General features: G+C 42.0%; 1 protein-coding gene across 1 annotated transcript in view; it reads left to right on the forward strand.

The window, feature by feature from the left end:
- Positions 1 to 16,279, forward strand: part of LOC123542478 (uncharacterized) — a 29,323-nt gene extending 13,044 nt beyond the window's left edge. The window contains exons 5-10 of the mRNA XM_053531204.1: positions 695 to 892; positions 1,258 to 1,408; positions 1,971 to 10,582; positions 12,485 to 12,645; positions 13,808 to 13,961; positions 14,346 to 16,279. Coding sequence (XP_053387179.1) covers positions 695 to 892; positions 1,258 to 1,408; positions 1,971 to 10,582; positions 12,485 to 12,645; positions 13,808 to 13,961; positions 14,346 to 14,479 — 9,410 coding nt within the window. The 3' untranslated portion in view covers positions 14,480 to 16,279. The remainder of the gene's footprint in view (positions 1 to 694; positions 893 to 1,257; positions 1,409 to 1,970; positions 10,583 to 12,484; positions 12,646 to 13,807; positions 13,962 to 14,345) is intronic.
- The last annotated feature ends 1,207 nt before the right edge of the window (positions 16,280 to 17,486 follow it).

The raw sequence follows: 17,486 nt of genomic DNA on the forward strand, positions 1-17,486 counted from the left end.
CAGACTCATGACTCTGCTATTTTTTTGCTTAGCCTTTAGCCTGCTGGCGGCAAGTGATTCTGCCTTTGTGACCAGTGCACGCAGCAGACCAAGGTCAGCATGCACATCGGTGCAGTCTGATCATGGTCTGCACTGTTCGCCATTCAGTCAGTAACTTTTTGGTAAGCACCCCTTTTAACAGATAATGGTACTGTCCAAATTGAAAGATGGACAAGTTCATTATAGAAATTTAGCAGGGTTAGGGTTAAAAGTAAGAACGCAGCCAGTAAATAATGCAAGATCGTGAGCGTTCATAGGGTATGAATGTGTTACCAAGCCCCCCCCACCCCCCCCCCCACCACACCCCAGGCCTTATTAAATGCGCAAGCCAGAACATTAGCAATCTGTCTTTCACTTACAGGTAATGAAGATTCCCCCTACAACCAACGCCCCCCCAACCCCCCCCCCCCCCCCCCCACACACACACCCCCTCGCCTTTATATGCGCAATTTCACCCCAGGACATAGGCATTGTTTTCTTGAAGTCCTTCTCAGGAGAGATTCAAATCACTTGTAATGGGATAGGTTTGACTCTTTTTTCCCATTTGGTTAATATACTGTTGAACTGAACATGCAAATATAAAAAAATCGCTCCCACGACTTCCCAAACAAAATAAGGCGACAACAGTAACAAGAGAATTTCTTTCTTTATACAGGATGTGAGGTAGATGGGAATAGATATGCAGAGGAAACGGTGTTCGAGCTAACACGAGGCTGTGACAAATACAAGGACTGTTATTGCCATGCGGACGGGCGATGGACATGCGCGGGAAAGGATGTTGAAGATTTATGCGGACAGTGCCGGAAGTGCAAGATTGGAGACAATTATTATGACGGAGACACAACTTTTAGCGGTAATCTGACATGCATCGCTTTTTAACTTAAACTAAACGACAAATGAGCCGCGCCATGAGAAAACAAACATAGTGGGTTTGCGACCAGCATGGATCCAGACCAGCCTGCGCATCCGCTGTTCGCAAATGGTTTCTCTAATCACTATGATGGTTTTCCCATGGCACGGCTCAAATAAGGATTCATTATCACTTATAAGAATTTGAATGTGAATTGACCCCCTTACGCTAGAAATTGTGGTGTTACCTACAGCGATTGATTGTCTATTTTTCAAATAAGGCTTATCAGCAGTCGCGTTTAGTACACATTGTTTGATATATGACTTATGTTTATAGTGTTACCTACAGTGATTGACTTATTTTTACAGCATCTGTTAATTGCACGAGATACAGCAGATGTGCCTGTAATTGTGACGGATCGTATGAATGTAGAGGCGGCAGATTCACGTGCGACTCACGTGGTGACCAACCACCGGAAGGACAATGCACTGATTGCATTATAGATGGCAGACGATACAGGTATGTTTTGTTTCTGTTGGGAACCAGACAAAATCCCCGCGTCGATTAACCGTTATCCTGCTAACTTGTCCAGCTTTCAATTTGGACAATACGGATAACTTTTAAAAGGAATGCTTACCAAAGAGATACTGACTAAATGGCGAACAGTGCAGATCATATCAGACTGCGCGGATGTGCAGGCTGATCATGAGCTACACTGGTCGCAATGACAGAATCAATTATGTCTAGCATGATAAGGGTTAACCAGAGAGTGATAGCTGTTATTAATCAACACTTCACGGTCTGGTCAGCACGGCCTCGCGTGAACCGATAGAGATAATATTTAGGAATAAGAGAAATAAGAAATAACTGGAAATTTGTAGTTTCTAAACAGAATATATTATATAAATTTGTTACTTTTTCATTGGGACTAAACCATTTAAAAGTTCTTTCATAGACACATATTTGATGTTTGTATAATCAGTTCACACTGCCAAAGTTTTACTTTATAACAAATTATAGGGCATGTTTGATGGCAATATATTGTTATTGCAAGCAATCTATGCCTATTTTTACATTTTAGGCAGGGTCAGAGTTTTGATTATACGTCTTCTGACCGTGGGTGCTTGAAGTTCAGGGGTTGTGAATGCAGATGTGGCGAGACCACGTGCCGTGAAGTGGATGACACATGCGGAGACTGCCGCTCGTGCAATGTTGATGGTGTTGATTATGCAGGGGGTACACAGTTTAGATATAAGCAAGGGTGTTATGAGTACAGCAGATGCGAATGCAACTGTAACGGGCGATGGGAATGTTTTGGAGACTCAGCAAAAGACACTTGTAACACGTGCCGGAAGTGTAACGTTGACGGTAAAGTCTATGACACTTACAGCAAATTTAAACTAGACCGAAAGTGCTGGAATTATCAGTGTTTCTGTCTTTGTAACGGGACAACATTTTGTCCTAGCGCTACGGTCGTTAACACTTGCAACGAACCAGATCGATGCCAAAGATGTGACGTCGAAGGGCGCGATATTCGCGGAAACACTCACTTTACTTACCAGCTGAATGGTATGGACATGTATTGTCGATGTAATTGTGACGGAAGTTACGTGTGTATAGCCGAATGGATGTATATTAGAGAGGACGTGTCAATTTCCGGTACAGGGATAGGAAGCGATGTAGACGGTTGTTTCACGTGCTTAATGGACGGGCGTACCTACAAAGGTGACACCAGATTTATAATCGCTCGGTCCGGTATAACGTTGGATTGTAAATGCCATTGTAATGGCGGATATTACTGTTATGGGGAGACAACTTTTCAATTTCAAGGTTGTCGGTCCTGTTATTTGTATGGCCAAACTTTTAACGGAGACACAAGTTTTCCTCTGATCTACAACGGATTGAAAGTTGCATGCCAGTGCAAATGTGACGGAGGTTACGTCTGTTATGGAGCCGAGAGCGAGACGGTCATTACTTGTATAGGGGGATCAGGTTGTCTTCCTTCAAAATGTGGTCAGTGTATTGTAGATGGTGTGCGTTTCAATGGACTCGACCAGTTCGGCACAGTGTACAGGGGACAGAATCTTCGGTGTGACTGTGGCTGTGACGGGTCATACTACTGCGAAGGTTCAGGGGGGATAATTATCTCCTGTGTCAGAGGTCGTGGGTGTGTAGAATTAGGATGTAGCTCGTGCGAAGTATTTGGCAATAGATACAACGGCGGTTCCGCATTCGAACTGTATTATAAAGGACTCAAACTCGGCTGCCAGTGCGAATGTGGTGGAAATTACCAGTGTTTCGGAAGTAACAGGGAGGTAATCGTGTCATGTATTGACGGAAACGGATGTCTGTCTGGAAGTTGTCGCGCATGCGTGGTAAATAATAGACGTTACAATGGAATGACAACGTTCAGATACGATTACAACGGTATCGACATGTTGTGCACGTGCGCGTGTGACGGAAGTTACTATTGTGAAGGTGTTACAGAACTGATACAAATTTCGTGCATAGGTGGTCAGTGCACACGATTAGGATGTGCATCATGTAATGTGTTTGGCCTTGCTTACGAAGGTGATTCGACATTTGACCTCATTTACTCTGGTCTGAAGCTAAAGTGTCAATGTTCCTGTGATAGTGGATACGTTTGTTACGGCAGTTCATCAACCGCAATAGTCACGTGTCGCGGAGGGCGTGGTTCTGGATGTTTACCTTCAACATGTAGTTCGTGCTTAGTGAACAACAGGGAGTATGCTGGCAGGTCGACCTTCCGTTCATCGTATAAAGGTATTGATATTATGTGCACGTGCGGATGCGATGGTACGAGCTACTGTGTAGGGATCACAGCAAGTATTGAAGTCACGTGCACGGGAAATACGTGCACCCGTATTGGATGCAAAGAATGCAATATATTTGGAAGGGAGTACATTGGAGGATCGCAATTTGCAATGATTTATCAAGGTTTGCCCGTCACATGCGATTGTGATTGCGACGGGGGATATATCTGCAAAGGTTCAAGGGGAATAACTATTATTACTTGTGTAAATGGTGTTGGGCCAGGCTGTTTACTATCTAGATGCAGTCAGTGTGAAATTGACGGACGCCGTTACGACGGGGCCTCAAAATTTAGATACGTGTATCAGGGTATAGATATGGACTGCACGTGCTCGTGCGATTCTTCCTATTATTGTGAAGGTGTCAGAGAAGAGATTCAGATCTCCTGCTATGGTGGAAAATGCACAACTATTGGATGCAAAACTTGCAATATATTCGGACAGAATTACGACGGTGCATCGAATTTCAATATAGTCTATGCCGGTTTATTACTAGATTGTCAGTGCGGATGTGACGGAAGTTACACGTGCCGCGGAGAGCAGGAAGCGGTTATTATACAGTGCCTTAACGGGCGGGGAAACTGTTTAGACCAGTCATGCCGAACTTGCCAAATTGGCGGACAGACGCTTGCAGCACGATCAACAAGCCGTGTCGAATATGACGGCTACGATTTAAATTGCATATGCGGTTGTGATGGCTCCGTATATTGTACCGGAATAAGTACAGAAATTATAATCACTTGTATTGGCGGGAAATGTTCGCCACTGGGATGCACTAATTGTAGAGTATTTGGAGAAGAGCACAGAGCTTTATCTGCATTTAATATAATTTATTCTGGTTACCGGCTGGACTGTCGCTGTGACTGTAACGGCGGGTACCATTGTGAAGGTACGGTAAATTTAGACTGTAGGAACCCCGGAAGCCGGGATTGTCTTATTGACACTTGCAACAGTTGTCTTCTTGACGGAAAGCAGTATAGAGGAAATTCGGTATTCAAATATGATTACAATGGAATCGACATGGCCTGCACGTGCGGGTGTGACGGAAGTGTATTCTGCCAAGGCGTTACAGAGATTATTGAAATACGTTGTATAGGAAGTGCATGTTCTCCAATAGGATGTAGAACTTGCCGGATATTTGACCGAGATTACGCGGCTTTCACAAAATTTGACATCATATATCAAGGAATTAAACTTGACTGCAAATGCGCATGCGATTCCAGTTACTTCTGCATCGGTTCTTCCGGGGAAAGGGTAGTCGAATGTGAAGCTGGGCGAAATTGCCTGTCTGACCCGTGCCGGAAGTGCGTTGTTAATGGCAGACGATACAATGCATATTCAACTTTTCCGCATAAATATAAAAATATTGATATGGAATGCAGGTGTGGATGTGATGGGACGGCATACTGCGAAGGTACGGAGGAAATTATCTACGTATCATGTATAGGGGACACTTGTTCTCAACTGGGATGCCAAACTTGTAGCATATTTGGAAATAGTTACCAAGGTGATTCAAGCTTTGACATTGTCTACAAGGGTGTGAAATTAGACTGCACATGTAGTTGCGATTCGTCATATAGGTGTATAGGTAAAAGCCCCGATGACAGGCTGGTCTGTCCCGCCGGTCAGACGTGTGTAGCAGACAGGTGCAAGAAGTGCCGAGTAAATGGAAAGAGATATAGTGGGGGCCAATCTTTCGAATTTGATTACCAAGGTATCAGAATGTCGTGTGTTTGTGGCTGCGATGGAACTTACTTCTGTAGGGGCATTTCTATTGAAATTGAATTTTCTTGCTTTAGACGTGGTGGGTGTAAGCAAATTGGTGGATGTCGCTCTTGTAACATATTTGGTGTAGAGTATGCCGGAGGGTCTAGGACGGATTTTGTTTATCAGGGGTATTTTATGAACTGCGAATGCAATTGCGATTCCAGTTATAAATGTCTTGGGACAAAGAATGAGGTCATAATTGAATGTTCGGCGGGACGGGATTGTTTGGACAAGGGATGTGGCACATGCCGTATTGACGGACGTGAATTTCAAGGAAACACGGAGTTTGATTACTTATACAATGGTAAGGATATGCGCTGTACTTGTGGTTGTGACGGAAGCTATTATTGTAGGTGTAAAGACGATGACTCGGAAATTTCGTGCAATCGACGCGGTTCGTGCACGTGGATTGGATGTAATACGTGTCTGTCTGACGGGACTCAACGACAGGCGTACGAAGAATTCGAAAAATACTACGACAACATTAGAATGAATTGTTTATGTTCATGTGATGGTAGTTATCGATGCCAAGGTGTAGATCGGAGAGTTGTGATAATATGCACGGGAGAATCGTGCAACCTTCAGGGATGTCGGACATGTTTAGCTAATGGCCGCGAATACCAGAATAACGACGAGTTTGAAATCAGACGTGGGAGTGAAAAGAAACGATGCACGTGCAGATGTGATGGTACCACAGACTGTACAACTGTGGTAAACCCAACCTGTGTTTCATGTATCATTGATGGGGTTACATTTAGAGGACATTCTCGAGACAGACTTCTTAGAGGATCTACTATGCATATTTGTGACTGTTACTGCAACGGGACACATATTTGTTATCCTGAGAGTAGACCAACCTGTAATGAATGCGTAATTGGTGGCAGACGATATGGCGGAAGAACGCAATTTGAAGCGGAGTTGGAGGGAACACGCATGCAATGCACATGCGATTGCAATGGAAACTTTGTCTGTAAAAGTGACTTCAGAACATGCACGTCAGCCACGGGTTGTGTCGAAAATTGTAGAGAGTGTATAATTGATGGTCAAAAATTTGGTAAGAATTCAGATTTCCAAGCAAACGTTTTTGGATCTCGTATGACATGCAGCTGTGACTGCCAAGGAAGTTTCACCTGTCGAAGTGATAGTCGCACTTGCACAACTTCGGGTTGCGTCGACAATTGCAGACGATGCAATATCGACGGGCAAAGTTTTAAAGGTAATACCAATTTCGAGGCAAACGTTTTCGGTTTACGAATGCAATGTAGTTGTGACTGTACAGGAAGTTTCAGCTGCACAAGCGAGACCCGCACGTGCACTGCATCTGGCTGTGTCGACAATTGTAGACGATGCAATATCGACGGGCAAAGTTTTAAAGGTAATACCAATTTTGAGGCAAACGTTTTCGGTTTACGAATGCAATGTAGTTGTGACTGTACAGGAAGTTTCAGCTGCACAAGCGAGACCCGCACGTGCACTGCATCTGGCTGTGTCGACAATTGTAGACGATGCAATATTGACGGGCAAAGTTTTAAAGGTAATACCAATTTTGAGGCAAATGTTTTCGGTTTACGAATGCAATGTAGTTGTGACTGTACAGGAAGTTTCAGCTGCACAAGCGAGACCCGCACGTGCACTGCATCTGGTTGTGTCGACAACTGCAGACGATGTTATATCGACGGACAAAGTTTCAAAGGTAATAGTAATTTTAAGGCAAACGTTTTTGGATCTGCTATGCAGTGTAGTTGTGACTGTCAAGGTAGTTTCACCTGTCGAAGTGATATTCGCACTTGCACAAGTTCGGGGTGTGTGGATAATTGCAGACGATGCAGTATCGACGGGCAAAGCTTCAAAGGAAATACCAATTTCGAGGCAAATGTTTTTGGTTTGCAAATGCAGTGTAGTTGTGACTGTACTGGGAGCTTTAGCTGCAGAAGTGAAACACGCACGTGCACATCGTCTGGTTGCGTTGACAATTGCAGACAATGCCTAATTGACGGCCAACGTTTTCAAAATGATAGAAACTTCTTAGCCGATGTGTTTGGAGACCGTATGCAATGTAGTTGTGATTGTTCCGGAAGTTACACATGCACTAGCAGCCGACAAACTTGTTCTTCCGCTTCCGGTTGTATAAAGTCGTGTCGGGAATGTACAGTAAATGGACGGCGTTACACCGGAGGTTCAGAATTTGAAGCGGTTCTTCAGGGAATTCGCATGAAATGTTCATGTGATTGCGCCGGAAGTTGGGTTTGTAGAGGTGGAACATATACATGCACAAGTTTTGGATGCACCAGTAGTTGTCAAGGTTGCGAGATTGAAGGACGGTTATATGACGGTAATACCAGATTTGAAATTTTCCATAATGCATACGGAATACAAATGACATGTGAGTGCGAATGCAGCGGGTCCTACACATGTAAAGGGACGAAAGAGGTTCCATCGTGTGTTGGATCGGGATGTTCTGGGGGCGGATGTAATGACTGCATTATAAATGGAGTGTCATACAAAGGAAATTCTCAATTCGAAGCAATAATAGACGGGTTACGTATGCAGTGCACATGTTCATGTAGTGGTGGATATCGCTGTACCGGAACTAGAACTGAGACAGAATGTTATGGCCCAGGATGCACTGAGACCGGATGTAGTAATTGTGTCATCAGGGGAAAAACGTATCGCGGGAATTCCCAGTTCCAAATAGATGGTGACGACGGAGTAAGGATGAAGTGTATGTGTGACTGTGACGGGCGTTACTCGTGTAAAGGTGAAAAGACTACAACAGTGTGCGTCGGGGCGGGCTGCGAAGGTGACGGTGGCACGAGGTGTGTTTCTTGCAACTTCGAGGGAAGAGAGTACAAAAGCGGAAGTACCTTTAAGACAGTGAGAAATGGAGTGAACATGGACTGTACCTGTGCGTGCACAGGCGAGGTAAGATGTGAGGGTAGAAGGGTCATAGAATGCGATGGACCGGATTGCTTTACCGGATGCAGAAGATGTGTTATAGACGGTGTGCCGTACACTGGTAACACTAGGTTCAATTTACGAAAAGGCAATGTTGATTACTCGTGCATTTGTTACTGTGATGGGTCGTATAGTTGCAAGGGCTCAACAGGGTTCGAAACCTCATGCGTTGGCGAGAGTTGCGCCGCTGACCAGTGTAGAAGTTGTAAACTGTTTGATAAAGAGTACCAGCTTGATGCAAGGTTTAGACTTCAGAAGAATGGCCTCATTATGAATTGCGTCTGTGAATGTGACGGTGCTTACAGATGTTTTAGTATTTCCGGTACTTGCCTAGGGGATGACTGTGATGTATACGGCTGTAAGTCATGTATGGCGGAGGGCAAAGTTTTCGGCGCAAACTCGCAGTTCGAACTTTCCACAGGCCTGATCTGCACGTGTCAGTGCAATGGCGAGTACACTTGTAGAGCAAAATCTCTGCAAGTTGAATGTGTGGGCTCTGACTGTGGTGTTGGATCCGGCTGCCGGAAATGCAACATCGACGGTGATATTTATCCAGGAAACAAACGCTTCCAGATTCGTAAATACGGCTTATTAATGCAGTGCGCGTGTAATTGTGACTCCTCTTACACGTGTCGCGGTTACCAGATTATTTCCACAGGTGAAAGCCAGGTCGGCTCGGGTTGTAGTTCTTGTGAAATAAATGGACGCCGTTATAACGGAAATACACGATTTCAGGTGATGATCAACGGAGAACGTAGCGTCTGCTCGTGCGATTGCGACGGCACATATTCATGCCAAGGTTCCGAGGTTGAATGTCGTGAGTGTGTAATCAATGGACAAAGATACGCAAGTAACAGCGACTTTTCCTTGACCCAGAGTGGAAAAAGCATTCGATGCCGATGTGACTGCAGTGGAAACTTTATTTGTGAAGGAAGAGGAGGTGGAACGTGTAGAGGTAACGAATGTGGGACGGAAGGATGCAATGTGTGTACTATATTCGGCGTGCGGCATAGAGGTAACTCGAAGTTCACAACTGATGTTGGTGGTATAAGAATGCTATGTGAGTGTCTATGTACAGGAGAATATACATGCAAAGGGTACAGACAAATAACGAATGTCATTCTACCGGCAGTAGAAGAAAAAACGTGTGAAACATGCTATGTCGCTGGAACTGAACATCCTGGTAATACTGCATTTAAAATCCAGAGGGGTTGCTTCCAGATAGAATGTATATGTGGCTGCAATGGTATGTGGGAGTGCCCGGATCAGACGCCATCATACACGTGCCCTGGTGGTGGAATTGATTTGGGGTCAAAGGTTACACAGCAGCGTTATAGCATTGCCGGAAGTCATGTTTTCACTACAGGTACGGCTAGTACAGATTCTAAGTCTACACTTATTTATACAGGAGAAGAAACTACATCAACAGTGTTTGGTGCGGGCGCGGATTGTCGGTCGTGTTTCATAAATGAAAGAGAGTACAGTGGAGATACAGAATTTGTATTACAAGATGGATGCCTCCGATGGACATGCGCGTGTGACTGTTCCGGTGGATGGAATTGCTCCGCCGTCACCGGAAGTGAATGTGATGGACCGCTATCACCATTCGAACCTAAGCAGTGTAAAGAATGCGAGGCTTATGGAGGGCGATATCCTCCTAATCGACAGTTTCAGGCAGAAGACAAGTGCTATCTGTACACGTGCACTTGTAACTGCGACGGATCATGGGAATGTCCGAGAGAATTGACAGTTCAGACATGCAGTGACACTTCTTCTGTGTATGACCCAGAGAAGGGCACGTGCCGACAATGTATTATTGGACCTAATAGATACAACTATGGAGACACATTTGACCTCGTGGACAACTGTATTAATTACAAATGTTTGTGTCAATGTGATGGCAAGTACAACTGCCCAGCTTCAACCGGAGTTCGAGTCTGTCGCACGGGTTCAGGCTCCCCTGGACGGCCAGTTACAACGGGATCAAACACTGTAACTCAGACTGGACGCACTGTAGTTGCAATTCGCCCAGCCGGATATGGAACGGGAGGGAAATATTCTAACACTGGTACCGGAACCGGATATACCAGTAGTTCAGCACGCAGGATGTATAAGATTCAAGCAAGTGGAGGATCACAAGGTAGGTACACTTCAGGTAAAAGCTTTTCCGTTTTTCACCTGTATCAGATATTTATTTATACATACCTCCTAATATGAATAAACTCCTTTCTGCTTCCTGGTTTTAAAGCAGGTACTTGTGCCTGAGCGACAGATAGCAGAAACCGCTATTCACTAAACTGGAATACAGTATGGTTTCATGTATGCCGTTGTAATGAAGTATTTCGACCCCCATAGAATAACGACCCCCCGGTCATTATTCTATAGAAAATGTGACTCCTTTTTGTAAAATATTGACTCCCCTTATAAAAAACTGACTCCCTTTGAAAACTCTATAGAATAACGACCCCCGGTCATTATTCTGTAGAAAAACTGACCCCTCCAAGTAAATTACTGACTCCCTAAAGATGACTCCCTTCGAATCTCATAGAATAACGGCCCCGGTTATTATTCTATAGAAAAAGTGACTCCTTCCATGTAAAATACTCACTGCCGAAATTACTACATTCGAACTCTCATACAATATCGATTCCCGGACATTATTCTATTTAAAAATGTTACTCTTTCCGTGTAAAACACCGGCTCCTAAAAAGACTTTCGACGATAATATCTATTAAAAAGTGATCCCCACCAAACCTAACGGACAATTGTACTAGATCTACAACTCTAATACCCTCCATTGCCAATAGTTAACATTTGGTTGTACTACTACTACTGGTGCCGCTACTTCTATTGCTATTACTACATGTACTTCTTCTTCTACTACTACTACTACTACTTCTACTACTACTACTACAACTGCTACTACTGATACTACTATACCTGCTTCCACTAATACGTCTTGTACATCTACCTCTTCTTCTCCTGCTGCTGTTGTTGCTGTCACTTATTCCTCTGCTGCTGCTGCTGCTGCTGCTGCTGCTGCTACTGCAACTGCCACTACCACTGCCGCCAGTACTACTACTACTACTACTACTACGACTACTACTACTACTACTACTTTCTATTGTTGCCGCTACCGTACTTTACTGCCACTGCTAAGTATTGCTAACTTCTATTAATACTAAGTTCTATGCTAGCAGTTTCTTGTGCAGTTTTCTTCTGAAGAATTAGTTCATACCGAAGTTTGCAGGAATTATTGACACTGGTGTGTTTTGTGAACGTATTGTGAATTGTTATTTTCCTGAAAAAAAAAATGTATACACCAAGATACAGCGTCTAGAAATAGAATCCCTTTTCCCGTTGCGGAATGCTCTGATTTCTGTGTCAAGTGATGGTATCTGGGGCTAATGGTCAAACGGAAGGACGGACGGACGGACAAGGGCAAATCTGTATGCCCCCCTCCCCCGAGTGGGGGCATAAAATGCAACAATTAGGCCTTAGATACATGAGTTATCACTAAATTTGACCAAATGACCGGGGGTCGTTTTTTTATGGGAGTCAATATTCTTCGTGAGGTTCAGTTTACTTCACGTGGGGGAGTCATAGTACTGTGATCTGGAGGTCATAATACTATGACCGGGGGGTCACTTTTTCTATAGAATAATGACCGGGGGGGTGGTGGGGGGGAGGGGGTCATTATTCTATGGGGGTCGAAATACTTCATTACACCGGCGTTTTAATTGTTGAAAACAATACATACGCTGTCTTCTATAAAGCTCTGTAAGACGTTTTTTTAATTGCATCTAATTATCCTTCGAAAAATGTTATGTATAAGTTATATCAGACTTATCACAGAGTTGTGATTGTGACGAAGTGCAACATATTAGTTAGTTTTTTTGTTGTTTTTTTCACATTAAGAAGTGATGAATTTTCAAAAGAATGTATATTTCTATTATTTGCAGGGATATGAACTGCACAATTCATGTAAGTTGATTTGCAAACGATTTTACAAAATATTGCTATTTTCATTATTGTTTTCAAGGACACTCCGGTGGTAGTTATTCATCGAGTTCACACACCGCAAGCTCCGGAACTTCCGGTTCGAAGGTCATCAGTTCAAGTACTTCCGGTTCAGATGGCCAAGTAGACCTAACTTCATTGTTGAGCGGAAACGATTGTAAGGACTGCATCGTGAATGGAGAGGTATGAAATGCATAGTAATTATGTGACAGGATAATCTCTAAAGTAGATTTTATTACAAAGACGTTGAATATTGCCTTTAGATAAGTTAATTTTATGTTTTCGGCTTCGATCTATTGAAAACTTGCCGTCATATTTTGCAGACCTCGTGTATAATGGGACACTTCAGCTGTAAAACACCAAGATTCATGAGTTCAGCATTTGACTCAGTGCCCAATGCTCTACTCCCAGCAAAATTGGGCACTGCCCAATGCTCTACTCCCGAGTCTCTGTGCCATCCAGCACAATTGGGCACTAAAACAAACGCTAGACTCATGGTGTTTTGGTGTTTTTACAGCTGAAGTCTCATAAGTGTTCCATAATACCCATCACGAACAGGCTGACGAGATTTCACATATGTATCGGACTTTTACGTAACAATTGTGCTACCGTGACTAAAACAAGAACAAAAACGGGATCAACGCTAATTGAGAAATTTATTCAAAATTGAGTGGATCTAATTGTAATGAAAAACAAGAAGAAATGAAGATTCTGGACAATTTACATCATATTAAGATTTAAACCTTACAACGAATTTCACATCATGTGCATCGCACAAAGCACAAGATTGCGGATAGGGGTATTAGAAACCAGGAGATAGGTTAAATATTATTCTTATTTCAGAACGTAATGACCAATTGATATGTTAAACATAATATTTATGTACACATATACATCTTTTGTCTCAAAAACATCATTTATCAATACATAACTACATTACCTCACCTACAAAGCAATGTTGATCTAACTTCGGTTATCTTCACATTCCGATATGTCGACTTTTCCCTTGGTTCCGACAAAGTCGAGATATCGAGAGTTGACTGTAATGTAGGTGGAAAAAAGTAGAACAAATATTTTCCAGAAATAAGGAACTACTGTTCAAATTATATCTTGAAGCTACTAGTAAATAATTACATAATAATTATATTGCTATATTATTGGAATGTTCATGTACTTTAGATTTTTTTATGTCGAATTTGAAAATTAAATTGATGTTTCAAGACCTTCCAGTAAGCAGGAATTATGTAAGAACGAGATAGCCTTTCCCTTTAAACTTTTGAGAGAAACGCGTTGAAAATTCATTTGTGTAGTAGATTTTAAAATCTTGAAAATATGAATATTTCAGGCGGTAAGAGGAAGGCGATACTTTACGTACATTTCTGGGTGTATCGAACACTTATGCGACTGCTTCTGTAATGGGACACACTTCTGCGACCCGGACAAGCAAATCAACTTCTGTGAGCTGGACCGTGCAAGGGCCAGTAACACACAACCAAAAGGTAAATAAGTAACCAATTAGAGAGCTGCATTTTTAAGTAGCTGCCTGTTTCCACTGGATAAAACGAAGCCTTCGGATAATGAAAAATATACACTTAAGAAATAAATATTACACAATTTCAGAATCACCTGTCCCTCTCCTCCTCGGAAAATCCAGCCAGGTCTCTTTTGAGTTCAATGTCCAACTCAGATGATCTATCGTACCTGAAATAATGTCCAAACGGGTTCATAGGTCATTTCTCTAGCAGACATGTCTCTATTTGACCTTAATTGTGACCTCAGCAAAACAAACAAATATTTCTCTAACAGGCAAGTCCCAATTTGAATTTGATTGTGACTCGGAAAAATAAGCAAATATTTACTTTTTTTAACGTGATATATTTCAGGCTGCAGAATTGGAAACAGAACATACAAAACCGCGTTATTTTCATACGAGAAGAAATGCAAGAAATATTACTGCCGTTGCTTTGACGACGGCACCCACTTCTGTGACGAAAAAAAGACGAGGAAAGTTTGTTAGCAGACGACATCAACTATATTTACTGAGTTTTCTTTTCAAATTTTATTTCTGTGTTGTGGAAAGTTGCCTGATAAAACTGAGATACTCCAAATAACTGCACACGAATGTGCATGCAACTGTTTATGGAAAAAAGATTCGACAGTTTAAGCGGAATTATTCATATAAATAAGCCGATTTGCGACTGTAGTTTAGAGCAACTGTTTAATCAATATTCCTGACACATAGTGACAACACTATCACTCTGATGCTTTGTTTAAATTTTAACGACAATAAACTTTAGAAGCTGCGATATACATGAAGAAATACCTTCTTAAATTCCAGCGATCTTCCTTCATTCCCGGGTCATTTCTTTTGCCCAGTGTTTCATGTATCATTACTTGAAGGTATGTTAGAATGTAAAATGTGTATTTTTTGTTTTGCTTTTTTTTAGACACAACCTATTCATATTGTATTTGACTTACACATGTGTAGTATTTTCAACCTATCATACAGTATTGTTTGTACGTACACACAGACATGTTTATGAATATGCAGGCTGATCTTGATCTGCATTTGTCGCAAAGACAGAATCACTTGCCGCCAGCAGGCTAGATGTTAAGAAACCCAAAATTCATTACCATTAATTGCTCTTTTGTCTTTTTGGAATGTTTTCTTTTGCGATGCATTATGTAAACATAAACTTTTGTCTTATCACATAGTATATATTTTGTTCATATCACTTTTCTTAATCATTTACAACAAAGAGCTTTAGAGGTTATTTTCTTTCAATGAAAACATGATGATGTCCAAGAGATGGTAGAGATCCTGTGTAATCACTGCTATAAGTACTTCTGTTTAAAGGGTCACGCCGCCAGAATTATTACATTAATTTCATTGTTTTATGAGAAACTTTCATTTGTTGTTCGTCAGGAGATCTTTCAGAGTGTCGTCTGCAAAATCAACAAACCGGAAGTTGGTGTTCAAATGTCTGTAAAAAGTGCAGAAATTCTGTCTTAGGCGCTAAAATGTTATATAAAATAGGCAGTTCGTTCAGCTTTATAGCATTTAGCGTTTTAGTTAAATATATGAGCCGTGCCATGAGAAAACCAACATAGTGGGTTTGCGACAAGCATAGATCCAGACCAGGCTGCGCATTCGCGCAGTCTGGTCAAGATCCATGTTGTTCGCTTTTAAAGCCTACTGCAGTTAGAGAAACCGTTAGCGAACAGCATGGATCCTGACCAGACTGCGCGAATGCAAAGTCACTATGTTGGTTTTCCCATGGCACGGCTCATATCGATTTATATTTAGTTAATATTCAATTTAGATGCTATCTGTTTTGAAATTTTGATATTGATCTGGTGGTGTTCCTTTTAAGTCGCACTTTGGATTTCTACTGCACTTTGGAAGACTTTAGTTGAATTGAAATACATATAAACTCATTAGTTAGGATTTAGGATATTTTTATGCCCCCGAAGGGAGGCATATTAGTTTTCAAATGTCCGTCCGTTGTTCCTTCGTTCGTTTGTTCGTTCGTCACAACGTTAACTTTTTGCATGAAGGCACTTTACTCGCGGACCACTGCACCCAGGACCTTCAAACTTCACATGCTGATAGTACTTATTGAGTACACGACCCCTACTGACTTTGGGGTCACCAGGTCAAAGGTCAAGGTCACTAGGTCAAAGGTCAAGGCGCTGCGGGGGCATTTGTCACCATTAGTGACAGCTCTTGTTCAATTTTAATTTTGTAAAGTTATATAGCAGTCAATGTTTTAATATTATTGTAATTATAATTTTAATAAATTCATTCTGAATTTGATTTGTTTGTAATGCATTTTTCTTTAATCCTACTAGCCTGGCTTCCTTGCTACCTTTCTTTTTTTTATAAATACCGCAAAAATTTGGCCTCTAAACTGATAGCCAGTCCGTAGTCAGGGGCAATAGAAAATGTGAATACAGAAATAAACTGCTGGAGTAACTGCCATCTTTCTTGAAGATAACCTAAATATGAATCTTTTTCTGGTCAATAAGGGTTACCGTCTCATCCTCCACATTAGAAAAAACATAATATATGCCGCACCATGAAAAAACCAACATAGTGCATTTGCGACCAGTATGGATCAAGACCAGCCTGCGCATCCGATCAGTCTGGTCAGGATCCATGCTGTTCGCTTTCAAAGCCTATTGCAATTAAAGAAACCGTTAGCGAACAGCATGGATCATGACCAGACTGCGCAAATGCGCTATGTTGGTTTTCTCACGGCGGGGCTAATATAATGAAACAAACAGATCAGTCAATCTAAAAGTGCATATTAGAAAATGATGAATTATATAAATTGACGTCAGTTGTAATTTTTATGCTTATATATACATCTGCTTAATATAGAAAATCGTGCCGGTTTTATGAGAAAATGACATAACTGTTTTCTTTTTGCTTTTGCAAAGGCATTTTAACCAAATCCTTTGCATGATGTTAATGATCTATGGCATTTCATTATCTGTTATCATAATATGTTAAAGCTGGGTCTGACAAACACACATGCATCCACTTCTCCTGCACTCACAAAATAGTTATTAATAGGTGGCGCAATCAAGGTAATGAACTCCTGTTGGCGTCCGGCAGTGTCCATTCAAAATTCTACGATGTAACTTCAGCTCAGACAAAGGCATGGCTTTCCGTACCAGATGAGAAATGTCGATATCACATATAAGCCGCGCCATGAGAAAACCAACATAGTGCGTTTGCGACCAGAATGGATCCAGACCAGCTTGCGCATCCGCGCAGTCTGGTCAGGATCCATGCTGTTCGCTAACAGTTACTCTAATTTGCAATAGGCTTTGTAAGCGAACAGCAAGAATCCTGACCAGACTGCGCGGATGCGCAAGCTGGTCTGGATCCATGCTGGTCGCAAACGCACTATGTGTTCTCAGGTGCGACTCAAATGGAGAATTAAACGAAAAATTGCCGATTGTTCTTACTCGTCCACTAACGTTATAAAATACTATACAAAAGGTGGAAAACAAGT

This window comes from Mercenaria mercenaria, chromosome 19, assembly GCF_021730395.1.
Source record: "Mercenaria mercenaria strain notata chromosome 19, MADL_Memer_1, whole genome shotgun sequence".
Classification (NCBI taxonomy): domain Eukaryota; kingdom Metazoa; phylum Mollusca; class Bivalvia; order Venerida; family Veneridae; genus Mercenaria; species Mercenaria mercenaria.